The following is a 16,858-nucleotide window of genomic DNA, read 5'->3' on the forward strand; positions in this document are numbered from 1 at the left end:
CATTTCCCCCACATTTAACAGCTCTGAAACGGGGCTGTGTCTTCAAGGGCTTGAGAGATTTTAATTGGCAACATTATTTCTATTCTAGTTGACTTGAAGTGAGGGTACTGAAAACTTCCCGGCACCTTGAAGCTGGTGGAAAACAGTATAAAACGTTGACAATACAGACCTAGGTCAGCAGTCTCCCACAGAACCGAGGGGTGGAATAAGCCTCTGGACGGAGGGTGCCTCTCACGCGTGCCAGGGCTTGTCACTCGTACCCACACGGGGGAGTATGTTGGAGTCATGAGGCTGACAGTGTGGCTGGCTTGGGCTGGAACCCTCGCGAGGTTTCAGTGCATGTGAGGAGGAGCCCGTGGCACTGTTGCAGATGCCACTTGTGTTCCAAGGTCCCGGGGATTAATTGTCTTTGCTGTTTGCTTCCTAGTGAATCCTTTAAATATCTTGGGCATCAATTTCCTGGGAAGACGGCTCAGCCTCTCGATCACCATGGGATGCACAGCGCTATTCTTCCTTCTCCTCAATATCTGCACGTCAAGGTATCTCCCTCTTGGGTTCCTTCAAAACGAGTCTGTGCGGTGGTTTTCTCACGGGGTCTCCTGACTTCCGGCACTCAGTACGGGCAGGGAACACTCCCTTTCCCCAGGGAGCGTAGCGAGTGGGCTGCTTGTTTGACTGGAGAGGTCTTGCCCGGGATCTCCCACTCCCACTTCCTGCTGCTCTTGCCCCACCTGGGCTCCCAAGGAAGTGGGCACCAGCATTGGTGTCCTCGCTTTGTCCACCGAAACACTTCCCCTAAGCGAAGCTTCCTGGAGACCTGGGACCCTTGTTTGCTGAGTTATCTGTACCCACACCATGGTAGCTTGGTGATACGGATAACGTACCTGTCGTGTGAAGTTCATTGCACAATTGGCTTGCAACCCCAGAGAGGCCCGAATGTAATACACAGTCAGGCCTCTGATCCTGGGGTTCTGATCTGCAGAGTCTACCAATCGCCAAGTGAAAATACTAAGAGGAGGAGATGTGCATCTCTATTAACCATGAACAGATGTCTTCTATCATTCCCTAAACAGTGCAGTGTAACAACTATTTTCATAGTGTTTGCATCATATTAGGTATTATTAGGGATCTAGAGATGATTTAAAGTATCCTGGAGGGTGTACATAAATTCTATGCAAATGCAATGCTATTTTAAATAAGGCAATGAGCAGCCATAGATTTTTGTATCATTTTAAAAAATAGTTGAAAGGCAGAGAAAGGGAGAATCTTCCATCCACTGGTTCACTCCCAAATGGGCACCCTGTCTGGGGCTGGTCCAGGTAGGGGCCAGGAGCCAGGAGCTTCATCTGGGTTCCCGCATGGGTAGCAGGGCCCCAAGCACTTGAACCATCTTCCGCCACCTTCCCGTGCACTTTAGCAGGGAGCTGGATTGGAAATGGAGCGGCTGGAGTTCAAACCGGCATCTGAAATGCTGGGATCATAGGCGGTGCTTAACCCTCTGAGCCATAACGCCAGCCGCGGGATTTTGTGTCTTTAAGGGAAGCCTGGAACCAATGCCTTCCGGAAGCTGGGCGATGACTGTCCATCAGTTACTCTGCACTGTCCACACCGCTTTGCAAGGGGTGGTGGCAGACAGAGTGGGCCCACTGGAGGGCCAGGGTGGAAGGGCTTAGCCGGGGGAGTGGAGAGGCCAAGGGAGCAGCCTGGGAGGCCGACCTGAGGACCCCCACGGTCAGGCCAGTGGAGGCACAGCGCCCCCTGTGGGCTCTGGACTGCGAGTGGCTCCAGCATCTCTCGTGCGCGGGGAGGGGCCCGGGAAGCCCTCCAGGCGCCTGTTAGAACTTCCTTCCGCCTCCTCCTCTCCAGTGCGGGCCTGATTGGCTTCCTCTTCATGCTGAGGGCCCTGGTGGCAGCAAACTTCAACACCATCTACATTTACACTGCCGAGGTGAGTTTTCCTGAAGGGGTGCGTGGTCGTCCAAGGCGAGCTGTTGGGAAGGGCGTGATGCATCCCTGGCTTCTGCTGACCTTTGACAGTTTTCTCAAGACCTCACGTTAAAATGACACCAAGAATTGTGCTTGCTGTAGGTTCCCCCTTCTTTCATTATTTTTTTAAAGGGCTATGTGTGCTTCAATGAGTTTGATTTGATCTTATTTTTTAAAGGCAGAGTTATAGAGGGGCAGAGGCAGAGAGAGAGAAAATTCTTCCATGTTCTGTTTCACATCCCAAATGACTGCAACGGCCAGAGCTGGCTGATCCAAAGCCCGGAGCCAGGAGCTTCCTCCAGGTCTCCCACGTGGGTGCAGGGCCCAAGCACCTGGGCCATCCTCCACTGCCTTCCCAGGCCACAGCAGAGAGCTGAATAAGAAGTGGAGCAGCTGTGACTCGAACTGGCGCCCATATGGGATGCCGGCACTGCAGGCGGTGGCTTTACCTGTTGTGCCACAGTGCCGGCCCCTTATTATTATTTTTTAAAGACTTATTTATTTATTTGAAAGGCAGAGCAACAGAGAGAGAGAGAGAGATCTTCAGTGCATTGATTTGCTCCCCAAATGGGTGCAATAGCCAGGTCTGGACCAAGCCAAAGGCAGGAGCCAGGAATTCCATCCAGGTCTCTCACGTGGGTACAGGGGCCCAAGCCTTTGGCCATCTTCTGCTGCTTTCCCAGGTGCATTAGCAGGGAGCTGCATTGGCTGTGTAGCACCCAGACTCAAACCCAATGCGGGCTGCTGGCGTGGCAAGTGCCAGCTCCACCTGACGCACCGAGCTGCCCACCCCACCGCAGTCACTGTTGAAAGCCAGTCTGTGCGAGGAACGATAGGCCCCTCCCTTCTCACGAAACGTCACGCGTGTGGAAAATGCCTCACTGCCCCAGCGTCAAGCCCGGACCAGGAGGTGTCACCTGCTAACATGGGGGGCTCCTCACTCCTCCCTTTTTGTGAAATCAGAATCTGTTTCCCAAATACGTCCTCCCGGAAGGTGGCGTTCCCTGCCACTGGTTCTTTTCTGCAGACAGCGTAAGTTTGAATGTGCGTGTGATTTACTCTGGATTCCCGTGAGGCGCTGCCTGAGCTGGCTGCAGGCTCCTCGTGAAGAACTAGCGCTCGTTGTGGGCGCTGGTGCTGCTGAGCGGATGCCGCGTCCCGTGGAGGGTCCTGGGCTCAGATCCTGCTCCGCCCCCTGTTCTAACCTCATGCTAATGTGCACCCTGGGGCAGGAGCCCTAGCCAAGTGCGTGGGGCCCTGCACCCGTGTAGGAGAGCTGGACTGAATCCCCCATTCCCGGCTATGGCCTGGCCCAGCTTTGGTGGTCGTGGGCCACAGGGGAGGGCACCACCGTGTAGGAGGTCTCTTCTCTCAGCTTTCAAATAAATTAAAAACAAAAGAGTTAATACTCCCAGGAATGAAACAACCCTGGCTAGGAAACTTGCTGGGGTTTTAACTGGCTCTGTCATTCCTGGAGCCAGTACCGTGGGGAGGATGAAGCTACGTTCTTCTCAGGACGTGGGCAGTCTGTTCCGATCACGGCTTGACGTCATGGAAGCCATGGAGAAAAGTACTCTGTCTCCTCCACACAAATTAAAATAGGAACTCATGAGATACTGGAAATACACGTACTCTTCCATGTATTTGCTTCTCTGAGAGACAGAAATGGAGCACCCCTGTCCGTTGGTTCGCTCCTAATGCCTGTGATGCACAGGGCCAGGCCCAGCTGGGAGCTGGGCATTCAATGCCAGTCTCCCACGAGGGTGGCAGGAAGCCGGTGCCTCCAGGACCTGCCGAGGAGGCGGCTGGAGCCGGTGTCGGAGGCGGGCACTGCGGAATCGGGTGGAGGTGTCCTCGCGGCATCTTAGCTGCCAGGCCGAGTGCCTGCCCCCCGAGCTTCATTGAGTTCATGGCTAAAATCTGAGATGATCTCGTGGGTTTATGAACCTACAAAATGTGTAAGACATAGTGTGCCGGTGAAGTTGTATTTGGAATATTCAACCAAATGAATATTTTGGAATTTGTTCATTTCAAGGATAAATTTCTAAGTTTTTATAACCTTTGTGAAACAGTCCAAAGGTACGTACCTTTGATATAGCCCCCTATCACTTTGTTTGCCAGATGACTCAACACACGGACAAAAAGCTTGGTTGATGTTAGAGCTGAGATCACCGTGGATCTAAACTGCTGATTTCCAGTCGTAGCCCGCAGTCTGACTTTTCAGGAACTAGACATGGGATTGACTCATAGAGCTCCAGGGCGACACTGGGGCCGGGCTCTCCCCTCTCGGTGAGGGCTGTCCTCCGGGCCGGAGAGCTGCTCGCTTTGCGCTTGTACATGGCGGCTGATGAGAGCAGAAGGGGCCGCGCTTTGCTTCAGTAAATCGACTCTAAAAACTTAGCAAAGCCAGCGCACAGACCAGCCAGGAAGTGCTCCACGAGTCCGAGAAACCGTTCTGTTCTATAAAACATTTTCCCTCTATTTATTAAATACTTCCTGACTTATTAGACTTCTGCCAGTTCCTGTAAGAATTCCGACTCACGCAGTACAGGTTAATGAGGTTTTGCTATAAATGTAAAACACTTGTAGCAAAAAAGTGGGCTGTACCATAGAGTCTGCAACACGCAGAGGTCATGGATTTGACGAGCGCCTGTGAGTGGGCAGCAGCGGCCTGGTCAGTTCTTCCCACTGTGTCTGTATCAGAATTTCCATCAGGCTCCGCGCTGCGGCCCAGCAGGTTAAGCCACTCCTGCGGTGCTGGGATCCCACATGGGCACTTGGTCAGCTCCCTGCTAATGGCCTGGGAAAAGCAGCAGCAGATGGCCCAAGTGCCTGGACGCTCACCACCCGGAGAGACCCAGGCTCCTGGCTTTGGCCTGTCCCAGCCCTGGCTGCTGCTGCCATCTGGGTAGTGAGCCAGCAGATGGAGGGTCTCTCTCTGCCTTCAATAAATACCTCTTTAAAAAAAATGTCATGGGATCACTGTTTTGGGGGAAGTATTTCCTTTCCATTCAGCAGGACCGCACATACATATAAAAGCTTCATTTCCTAAGCAGACATCTTCCATCTGCTTCTGAAGATTACCTTTCTAAAACTGTATTTGGAATATCCACTTGGGCGTATTTTTGGAAACTGCTCACTTGGGTAATTTCAAGTTTCTTTGCTGATACTTATTGTAAAAAGTCAAGCTGCTGTAGCTGAGAAATGGACATCTGGTGTCTTCTGTGACTGAACAGAATGTCTGGTGTTCTGTATAAACACCAAGCTCCACCTGGCGGGCGGGGTGGGGAAGAGCGACGGAACTGACTGGCACTTGCTGTTCCCACCTCCCTGCAGGTCTACCCCACCACGATGCGTGCTCTGGGGATGGGAACCAGCGGCTCCCTGTGCCGCATCGGAGCGATGGTGGCGCCGTTCATATCCCAGGTACAGCCGGGAGTGCCCACAGGGAGAGCGGCCCCAGGTCCCCGGAGAGTCTGGGTGCACCCGACAGTTTCTGCTTGCTTCGGGAGTCTCCTGAGGCGAGGTTGGATGGGTTTGGGGAGGGAAGCGGACGGCACCACTGTGAGCCGGCTTGGAGCCAGGCAGGGAAGGAGGGAGTGCCTTGTGTTGGGGAGGAAGCAAAGCAGGGGCTGACACAGGGAGCTCGAGCAGCTGAGGGACCGGGGCTCGAACTCAGAGTTTCGTTTGTCAAATCAGTTGACGCGTTGGACAGCGGAGAACAGCGCCTGCAAGTGCCAGGTGCTCAAGCTGAAAGCAGGCAGGTGGCACGGGACGGGGACGTGCAGTGACAGGCAAGCCAGATGCAGGTGACCTGGGGCCAAGGGGAAGCCTCGGTTCAGGAGAGAGAGTGGGGCAGGGTGACCCGCGGGGTCAGGACTGCTCCAGAGGCTACACAGGTGGACCCTCGGCACTGGTCGTTCTCTTGTGGGTGGGAAAGGACGGAAATCCCCCTGATCCGGGGGCAGGAGTGAGGCTGGGCCGGGGTGGTGCCAGTGGGGGGCTGTCTGGGGCCCCTCACCTCCTCCCAAGCAAGCAGCCTGTCCTCCTCTCTCCTTGAAGACTGGGGTGCTTGGCAAGCCTCGCACTCGGCATCCCAGGGTCGCACACACACTCTTCCTTGGCCGCGGCGGGACACTGAGTAGCCCTGACTCCCCAGGGCTCTCAGCTGTCCACGGTTGAGCTGAATCTGGGGTTTATACACAAAGCAGCGGTGAGAAATGACGCTTTCAGAGAAGGGAGCTGTCATGGGCCAAGTAGATTTTAATGTCGATTTCCTGTAATTTAACAGGACTTTGCCCCTGTTAATTTTCTTTAGCTACCTTGGGAATATTTCTCTTGTTTAAAGATGGCTTGTGCTTTTCAAAATATCTTTATTATTTTCAGAAAATAACCTAATTATAAAAGAAAGGAGTAGAATATTAATATTTCTGGATGACCAGACGGGGCATGGTTTGTCTCCCGAACCTGAATTAGGAATTGAGTCTCCTGGCTCTCAATCCCTGGAGTATCTCCGGGATGTTTGTGGGTGTTTATGTCAGAGGCCCTGCTGTCTCTGATGGTTTGTGGATCAGGAAAGAATCCACCTGGGAGCAGGTCTTCTGGGCCTGAGGGCTCTGCTGGGCTCAGCCTCTGACCAGGGCAGGATTCTCAGCTCCTTGTGGCTGTCCCTCGTCTCTCCATGCCACTGGCGTTGCAGAATGAAGATGAACAATAACCCTCACTACATGCGTTTGTCCTGAGGATGATGGGAAATTAATAAATGCATAGCAGTAGTTAGCACTCCATAAAGGTTGCCCAGCAATGACAATGGGCTGTAACAATAAGGCCAAGTGCTATTCAAATACAAATTTCGCAATAATCAAAAGACTTTTCTTGGGCAAATCCAGATGTTTCACCTTGTCGTTCAAGACAACCAGGGATATAAATGTTTAGTGAGAGCTGAAGCTTAAAAGCCAAGGAAAGAGTGCTGTTCCAAATGTCAGGGGAAGTTCATTTGCAACCTGCAGCAAAACTTAAAAAACCTCTTTTCCATGCACGCGGGATACTGGTATTGAGTTCCTGGCTCCTGACTTCTGCCTGGCCCAGCTCCAGCTGCTGTGTGCATTTGGGGAGTAAACCAGCAGATGAGAGATTTCTCTGTTTCTCTCTCTCTCTGAAATAACAGAGAATAAAAGCGACCCTTTATCATTCCAGGGTCTCAAAAGACCCTGTTTGTCACAATTGAACAATGATTTTGTTCAAATGCCCGACCTTCCCCTGAAGCGTGGAAACCAATGGATCCTTGCATAGACGTCCACAGCACAGACATCCACAGGCTAACGGGCATCCAAACCACATCCATTAAGTATTTCCGTAAGTGGTTTCTGAGAAGCAGTGAACTTACTGAGAAACTGTACTGTCAAAGACAATGAAAGCTGGACACCAGTGCAAGTGGTGAGGATGGGTTTCCATCAGGGAGAAGAACCAGTGTGAGGTGACTGGGTGTTATTAGGATGGAGGAGAAGGCAGGGGCTTGTGTAGACGTGGAGAAGGGAATACAGCAGTCTGAGAGGTGCTGGGCCACGTGAGACCCACGCGGTCTGCTCGCTGGGTTCTGCCCTCTCGTATCCGCAGGGCGACAGGAATGCAGCCTTGAACTCTTGGAAACCTGAGGCCTGGTCGGGTTCAGGATCTTTGTCAATGCCCAGAGGGGCTTTGTGTCTGTTTCTGGTGTTTTGAGTGGGGGAAGAGACTCCCAAAGGCAGGTAACAAATGTACAGACTTTACTGGAGTGTCCCTTCAGCGTCACTTCGCATATACGTGTGTGTAAATGCGCACGCGGTGGCCAGGCGTTGGCAGAGCCTCCCGCGGTGGAATGCCTGCATCCAGCTTCCTGCTAATGCGCGGGGAGGCGGAGGTTGTGGCTCAGATGCTGGGTCCCTGCCACCCACGTGGGAGACACAGGTTGAAGCCCAGACTCCCAGCTTCTGCCTGACCCAGCCCTGACTGTGGCAGGCATTCGGGAGTGAACCAACAGACAGAAGACAATCCCTCTCCTCTCCCCCTCCCTCCCTCCCTCTCGTGTCTGTCTGCCTTTCAAATACATTACAAATAATTAAGATGCTTGCATGTGTGCTTCGTATGACCATAGCTCGTACACTGCTTGCAGCCTGCTTTCCTGCTCTCGACATGTCACACTTAGAAGGGACTCCCTTCAAGACTGGTAACTTGCATTCTGCGCGTCCTCCGGAGCCACTTCTGAGCTACTGCCTCAGTCCTGTATGTAGCTGAGCGTGCAGGCTGCTTCAGGTACTTAGGTCTGTCGTAAGTAACAGTCACGAGCATCATTATGCTCACGTTTTACCCAACTGTGTAACTGGCTCCTGAGGGATCGTCACAATCTCGGATTGCATTGGTGGATCAAGAGGTCGCTTATTTTCCAGTTTGGTGCATTGTGCTGACGGTCTTTTTGGGAAACTGGTACCAGTGCTGTTACTTTGTTTCTTCCAAATGATTCTGTTAGTCTTATCTGTGCCAATCTCACTGGCAATAATTGATACCTCTTTGTAATTAGTATTTTTTAAAATTAGGAATGCTACCACATGTTCTGCTCTTGTTTTCCTTGGTTATTTCTGCCTTATATACATGTGTGTATTTCAGCTCTTGGGCACGCGACCATTTTCCAAACAGGTGTTGAAGACGCTGGTTTCTGAGAAGCCTCATGTATACAAAGAAGCTTAACCATTTTCCTGACACATAGCAGATAATTCCACCCAGTTTTTCATCTGTCTTCATTATTTATGGTCTCCTTTTTCTCAGGAACTTTAAGTTCGTAGACATTGAAATGTATCTATATTTTTTTAAAGATTTTTTTCTTTATTTAAAAGGCAGAGTTACAGAGAGGCAGGAGCAGAGAGCGAGCTTCCATCTGCTGGTTCACTCCCCAGATGGCCACAATGGCCAGAGCTGGGCTGATCAGGAGCCAGGAGTTTCTTCCAAGTCTCCCACATGGATGCAGGGGCCCAAGGAATTGGACTATGTGCTGCTGCTTTCCCAGGTGCATTAGCAGGGAGCTGGATTGGAAGCGGAGCGGCTGGGACTTGAACTGGCGCCCATACGGGATGCCGGCACTGCAGGCAGCGGTGTAACCACTACACCACAACGCTGGCCCCAAATAGACATTGAAATGTTCAGTGTTTTCCTTTATAATTCCTGGGTCCAGGGATTAGAGATGTGAAATAGGGTTCTTTTCTTCCGGGCCTTCTGTGTCTCTTCCTTTTTAGAGGGAAGGAGGGAGTGTAACTTCGTGACGTATAACACACAAAGGTGCTGCAAAGAGCTTGTGGAGCATGGAATTAAAGGATAAATTTATTCTGGTGCCAAAAATTTTTATATCCATGCATACAAGGGATCTTTACGTTCTTGGAAAATGCACATGAAGAGAAAAAAAACTGCATATGAATTTCAAATGGTTTTTGCACCAAAATAGACTAGATGTTATTCCTTTGCTCTACAAACTTTTTGGAGTTCCCTTATACATATGTAAGCGTCCAAATCGTAAGTGTCCAACTTAATCGGTTTCCGCAGAGCGAATGCATCATCCACTCTCAAACGCCTGGCCGCTGGCATTTGTTGAGGCCTGAGGTCTATCGCAGGAAGCGACTTCCTAAATGATGACCCGGTTGTCCCCACACCACTTACTGCATGATCACTGCTTTTGCTCATGGAATAGAAAGGCCCCACTCACGCCTGTTTCCGGGTCACTGCTGCAGCCGGGCCACCCGTCTCGCTGTTCTGATGAGATGGAAGGTCAGTTAGGTTCTGCCTCCCCAGGCTGCCGCATCCCAGTAAGACTTTGTTAGTCTGTTGAACGTGTGGGTGAATGGGCACAAACGGACTCTGGCTCTGGGCACTGCTTGCCTGTCTGAGACGGAGACACTTTCCATTTGTTTCGTTTTCCTTCTGTGTCCCTGGCTGGGGTTTTGTTGTTTTGTGTAAATATACCCTGAGCTTCCTGCTAAATTCATCCACAGGCATTTTGTGGGTTATCAGTGATCCTGGGAATGGATACTTTTCTTTAATTGTTCACTTCTTTTTTTTAGCATTCTAACTGGTTATTTTTATTTTAGAAAGCCATTGGTATTTTTTCGTGTAGATTTCTTATAGAACTCATGCTGAATGCTTTCTCATTCGAGTCTCTTGGGTTTTTCAGGTTTATAATTACAATTTCTGTGATCTCGGCCCATTCCCTGATTCTAAATGCTTCCTGTCAGCCTTCATAAATTCTGCAGCTTCAAATGGTGAACTCAACCCCGCTGTCTCTTCCCCCCTTTCCTGTGAAACTCAAGTGGTTTCTTTCTCTTCATTTCCTTCCATCGCTCCGTCTGGCAACCTCCACGTAGCTAACCAAGGATCATTTCAATCCCTCGCCCTCCGTGGTGCCTCACCCCCATCAGGAACATGGCTCTGATGGTCCTCAATCCGTCTGCTCCCTGAGGGCAGCTCATTCACCTGTGTCCTTGTGATCTCCTTGCCCTGTGGCGGCTGGGCACAGCAAGATTGCAAAGGGAATCCACAAGCTTTGGTGCACCAGGGCTGCCTCCAGGAGTCTGGGGCACTGGGGCAGAAGGGAAGCTGCTTTTGAAGATTTTATTTATTTATTTATGAGAGTGAGTGAGCAAAAGGTCTTCCATTCACTGGTTCGCGCTCTCAGGTGGCCGCAACAGCCAGGGCTGGGCCAGGCCAAAGCCAGGAGCTTCTTCCCGGTCTCCTGTGTGGGTGCAGGGGCGCAAGCACTTGGGCCAGCCTCCACTGCTTTCCCAGGTGCATCAGCAGGAGCTGGATCAGAGGTGAGCAGCCGGGGCTCTGATGCCAATGCTGCAGGCGGAGGCTGGGCCCAGCTGCTGCTTCTGGATCTCTCTTGGCATATTTCCCTCTTGTCTTTCTTTAATTGTAGGCTATTTCTTGTGGCTCCATGTTAGACCCTATCTCTTCTCACTTGTCTTCACCAGGGATTATCATCGCTCGTGTGACTTGTTATCAGCTGAGCTCGGAGGCGCCTGACGCTCCGGTTGTGTATCTAGACAGGCCTTGCTTCTGACCTCCAGGTTCTTCTGCTGAATTACTCCTCAACTCTTGGACTTGGATGTCTTGCAAGCATGTTAACCCTAGCATGTCTGCAGCCGGGCTCCTGCCATTTCTCCCCAGAACGGCTTGTCAGCTTGGAAGTTGTCTCTTCCCCAGCGTCAGTTCCCAAATCACGTGGACTGAACCTCCGACGCACCCTGAGCTCCTCCTTGTGCTGTCGCCTCTGCCACCCCCGGCAGCTCCTTAATTCACACGACCATGGCTTCCCACTGGCCAGCTGCCCAGCTGTGTGCACCCACTCCTCCTCCTCCTCTTCACCACATTCCTGAAGATACTGTTTTATTCCTGCACACATAACCTTTTCTCTTCTCCCTCCACAAGCATAAAGATCAAAACCCTCAAACTTGGTTTACGTGACTCTCCCAGGGAGGCCTTGTCTTGGTCAGGATGCTGTAACAAAACACCACAGGTTGGGTAACTTAAATGTTAACTTCTCACAATTCCAGAGGCTGGGAGATTGAGATCAAGGTGCCAAAAAGGTTGTGTCCTGCTGAGGGCTCTACGCTTGGCTTGCAAGTTGCTGTCTTCTTACTAAGACCCTTGTGGCGAAGGGAAGGTTCTGGGACATCCTCCACTTTTTTTTTTAATCTTTTTTATTTGACAGGTAGAGTTATAGACAGTGAGAGACAGAAAGGTCTTCCTTCTGTTGGTTCACTCCCCAAATGGCCGCACGGCCTGTGCTGCGCCGATCCAAAGCCAGGAGCCAGGTGCTTCCTCCTGGTCTCCCATGCGGGTGCAGGGCCCAAGCACTTGGGCCATCCTCCACTGCCTTCCCGGGCCACAGCAAAGAGCTGGAGTTGGAGAGGCAGCTGGGACTAGAACCCGGCGCCCATATGGGATGCCAGTGAGGCAGGCAGAGGGTTAACCTAGTGAGCCACGGCGCCGGCCCCAGACCTCCTCTGGTAAGGGTGCTGATCCCATCATCATCATCATCTCCTCCAAACCTGAGTGCCCCCCAAGGCCTCACCTCCAGCTGTCATCACACTGGGGGAAGGGCTTCAGCAGTGGAATCTGGAACGCTCAGCCCCTGCAGGCTCCGTCTGCGTGCATATCTACAGTCAGGTTCTTGTAGTGATCAAAAGTGCCATGGTTCTCCTCCCCTGCTGGGCCTCCCTCCCTGCTCCCTCCTCTCCGGTGAGCCATGGTTCATTACGGCCGTGGGGAAGCCCTTCCTGACGCCCTAGCCCACGAGTGGGGTCCTTGGGAGCTCTCAGTGCACCTTGACCTTGTGCTCCATGTCATTCATCAGATGGGTGATCAGCCAGGCTGCTTTAACCCGGGCCTTCCAGTAGACTTGAAGCCCTCAAAGGACCAGTATTTTGCTAGTTTATATGAGGAGTTTATTTTTTGTTTTTAAAGATTTACTTATTTCTCTCTGTGTCTTTAACTGTCTGTAACTCTGTCAAATAAAAAAGATTTACTTATTTGAAAGAGTTACACAGAGAAGGAGAGGCAGAGAGAGAGAGGTCTTCCATCTACTGATTCATTCCCCAACTGGTTGCAATAGCCAGAGCTGTGCCAATCTGACGCCAAGGAGTTTCATCCAGGTCTCCCATGTGGGTGCAGGGGCCCAAGGACTTGGGCCATCTTCTATTCTTTCCCAGGCCATAGCAGAGAGCTGGATCCAAAGTGAAACAGCCAGGACTTGAACCAGCACCCATATGGGATGCTGGCACTGCAGGCAATAGCTTTACCTGCTATGCCACAGCACCAGCCCCAAGGAGTTTTAAAAAATCATGGAAAGTGCATAATAAAACTATGCATGGATTTCAAAAATTTATTGTATTGAAATCTTCCTTTTGAATCTGTTGCTCTGTGAATTTTTCAAACTTTTCTCAGATACCCAGCTCCTACTATAGCTCCTCTCACATAGTGGGCATTCAAACAGTTTGTGAATGATGTTTCCCTTATTTTAATTTAAAAATTGTAACACATAAAAAATACACATTGGGGCCAGCACTGTGTACCAGCAGTAAAGATGTAGCAATTCATTTGTCTTTGACATACTGATTTTGTTTGTCTTGGATAGATAGCAGTGGGAATGCTGGATCCATACGGTGGTTCTATTTCTAAATTTTTGAGGAATCGCTATAGTTTTCCACAGTGACTGTACTAGCTTACATTCCCACCAACAATGTGCAGGTGCTTTATTTCCCTTCACATTCTAGGTGATGTTTCCTGGTAGTTTTGATTTGCGTTTGCCCAGTGATCAAGCATTTTTGTGAACCTGTTGGCTATTTGCCTTCATTTGAAAAAGGACTAGGTTTACTGCCCAGTTTGAAACTGGACCATTTGAGGACTTTGCTGTTGCGTTGTCTTCTGTATCCTGGCTGCTAGCTCCTTGCCAGAGGCACAGCTTGCGCACGTCTCCTCCCACTCTGCAGGTCGTCTCTTCACTCTGCTCATTGTCGCCGTTGCTGTGCACAGGTGCTTAGTGTGACGTAATCCCACTCGCTCGAATTTTGCTTTGATTTCCTGTGCTTGTGGAGTCGGAGCCTAAAATCCTTACCAGTTCCAAGGTCTGGAAGCATATTCCAGGTTTCCCTCTGATAGTTTATTGTTTTGGGTCATATAGGTTGGTCTTCGATCCATTTTGAACTGATCTTTGCAGGTGATGATAGCTCTAGGTCCATACTTCTGCCTATACATATCCAGGTTTTTCCAGCCCAATATATTTAAAAAGTCTAAAATGTGTTCTTACCACTTTCTCAAAGATGAGTTGGTTGTATATGTATCAGTTTACTTCTAGGCGCTCCATTCTGTTTCATTCATCTATGTGTATGTTTTAAAGATAATACTATGCTGTTTTAATTATTGTACATTTGTAATATATTTTAAGGTCAGAAAGTGTAATACCTCCTTTGTTTTGCTCAAGGTCACTGTGGCTGTTTGGGGACTTTTGTGGCTTCATTATGAATTTTAGTTGTGTTTTTAGTTTTGTGAAAAATGTTATTGGTATTTTGATAGGGATTGCATTGAATCTATAAATTGCTTTGGGGGCATAGACATGTCAATGCCGTTGATTCGTCCAGCCCATTAACATGGGATGTCTTTCCAGTTCTTTGCGTTACCGTCCAGTTCCCTCACCATTACTCTGATTTCTTTGTAGGGATCTTTCACCTCTGGTCAAGTGCATTCTAAGGATTCTTTTCTAACTTCCAGAAATGAGATTGCTTTCTTGATTTCTTTTTTTGGATAATTTGCTATTTGTATATAACATTGCTACTGATTACAGCACATTATTTAATACCCTGCAACTTTGCTGAATTTGCCCACTAGTTCTAACAGTTTTTTTGGTGGAATCTTTTGGGTTTTATATACTTATATATACACACATACAATCGTGTTGTCTACAAACAGTGACAGTTTGACTTCCTTCTTTCCGATCCAGACACTCTTCAACATTTCTTTGTCTTGCCTAATTGTTCTGGCTTGGACCTCCAGTGCTCTGTTGAATAAAAGTGGGCATCCTTGTCCTGTTCTGATCTGAGAAAGCCAGCCTTTAGCTTTGCCCGTTAGGTATGATGTTAACCATTTGCTTGTTGCATTTGGTACTCCTTCTATAGCTCATTTGGTCAGCTTCTATCATGAAAGTCTGTTGGATTTTATCAAAAGCCTTTTCTGCAGCTACTGAGGGAAGTTTTTTGCCCTTCCTTCTGTCAATCTGATATGCACATTTGCACATGTTGAACCATCCTCGCTTCTCTGTAAAGAAAAAATAAAAAATCCTACGTGGTCACGGTGAATACTCTTTTTAAGGTGCTGTTGGATTCAGTTTGCTGTTATTTTGAGGATTTTCGTATTGTGTTCATCAAGCATATTGACCTGTAGCTTTTTTTTAAGGTTTATTTATCTGAGAGGAGAGAGAAAATGAATATGAATGAATGTAAATCTTCCACCTGCTGGTTCACTCGCCAAGTGGGTCCAAGAGCTGAGTGTGGGCTGAGGCAAGAGCCGGGAGCCGGGATCTCCCTCAGGATTTCAGGGGCCCAAGCACTCTGGTCACCTGCGGCCTTCCCAGTGTAGCCTTCTGTTTCCTCGCTCTCTGTGCCTCTGTGTGGTTTTTGTTTTAGAGTGATGCTGGCCTCATGTACTCCTTTTATAGATTTTTAAATAAAGAGAAAGTAGTGTCTGATGTAATTCAGCTATGCAGCCATGTGGTACTGGGATTGTCTTTGATGGAAGCCTTTACTAATGATTCAATATCATTACTCATCATTGAGGAATTCCATTTCTTCATGACTCAATCTTGGGAAGGTGCACATATCCAGGAATTTGTCCATTTCCTCCTGATTGGCAAATTTGGTCAGATGTAATTGCTCATGATAACCTCTGATGATCATTTATTTCCATGGTATAAGTTATAGGATCTGCATTAAAATTTTTTCCCAGGTCCATAATTTATTCTGTCTTTTGGAAAGTTTTATTTTTAAAAAATTGAGAGTAGCGCACAGATACACACACACAGATCTCAGTCTTCCATCTCCATCCAGGTATTCCGCATAGACGGCAGGAACCCAAGCATTGAGCCACCACCTGCTACCTCCCAGGCCGTGCACTGGCAGGAGCCTGGACCAGAAGCTAAGTGGGAATGTGAATGCAGGCACTCTTCTACGGGGTGTGGACATCCCAGGAGCAGCTCATTGTTCGTTATTTAATGAGCTTCTCCTCCAAAATTGGAACACCAGTTTGTGAGGGTAAATTCCATTCGTTAGAGCAAAAACAGGTCCCGGGTCGCCGTGGAGCAGACGCACAGCAACATTTATGAGTCCACAGCTTTCTGATCACCCTTGCGCTGCTCTGTTATCTCGTGTTTGTCCTCCGTGTCGAAGATCTCACCCTAGGAAGCACCTTAACCACTGTGCCAGATCCATCCCTCAATGGCCAGAATTGGGCCGATCTGGAGTGAGGAGCTCCCTGGGCCATCCCCCACCACACCCTGAGGTGTACCAGCAGAGAGCTGGACCAGAAGTGGGGCAGCTGAGACACAAACTGGTGCCCACAAGGAATGCCAGCACCACAGGCGTAAGCCCAGCCGACCATGCCACAGCGCTGGCCCCCATCCTGCCTTTTCATTGGAGAATTTAAAATTTGCCTGTCACTAATTACCTTAAATGGATTAAGTATTGCCATTTTTTTTTAAGTGTTAAAAAAATACTTTAGTTCTGGAGCTGCAGAATTTTTCCTTCTTATTTGGAAAGCTGAGAACGACAGAGCTCATGTCCCTGGTTCTTTCCCTAATACCCACAACAGCCAGCGCCAGGCCACAGCTGGAAGCCAGGAATCCACTTGTTGGAGCCGTCACTGCCGTCTCCCCAGGGTCTGCCTATCGGGAAGTGGATCAGGAGCAAGAGCCAGGTACCCCGCCCAGGTGCTCTGATGCGGGCGTCTCACCCAAACTGCAAGCTGTTTTTAAGTCCTGGGTTCATCCTAATCCAGTAGGCCTCTCCCACACCCCCAGTGACTTGGGGTCACAGGACCAGAAGCAGTGGGTGCAGTCAGCTGGGAAGCTCTGGAGTCCACACCGCGTAGACCTCCCCTTGACCACCACACACACTAAGATGGTGGCTGAAGTTAAGGTTTGCTGCAACTGAACTATTGTGTTGTCATTTCAGCCCTGCAGACAAACTTCAATTTGTTCCAACTCCATAGTTACTGTTTTTCATAATGAAGTTGGTAAGTTTCTGTGCTTGTGGATGAAGGCTGAATGCTTAGGCCTGTAGTCAACAGTACTAGACCACAG

At 49.6% G+C, this 16,858-nt stretch overlaps 1 protein-coding gene across 14 annotated transcripts in view; it reads left to right on the forward strand.

Moving 5' to 3' along the window:
- Window positions 1–16,858, forward strand: part of SVOPL (SVOP like) — a 69,651-nt gene that overhangs the window by 43,432 nt on the left and 9,361 nt on the right. For 10 of the 14 annotated variants that reach the window (XM_089329692.1, XM_089329689.1, XM_089329690.1 and 7 more), the window contains 5 exons: window positions 428–539; window positions 1,867–1,948; window positions 5,323–5,412; window positions 16,369–16,473; window positions 16,731–16,791. In XM_089329692.1, coding sequence (XP_089185818.1) covers window positions 428–539; window positions 1,867–1,948; window positions 5,323–5,412; window positions 16,369–16,473; window positions 16,731–16,791 — 450 coding nt within the window. The other 4 variants (XM_089329696.1, XM_089329697.1, XM_017339011.4 and 1 more) reach the window with 2 other exon arrangements.

Source organism: Oryctolagus cuniculus, chromosome 3 (genome assembly GCF_051225735.1).
Source record: "Oryctolagus cuniculus isolate XC-2025 breed Fujian yellow rabbit chromosome 3, ASM5122573v1, whole genome shotgun sequence".
Classification (NCBI taxonomy): Eukaryota; Metazoa; Chordata; class Mammalia; order Lagomorpha; family Leporidae; genus Oryctolagus; species Oryctolagus cuniculus.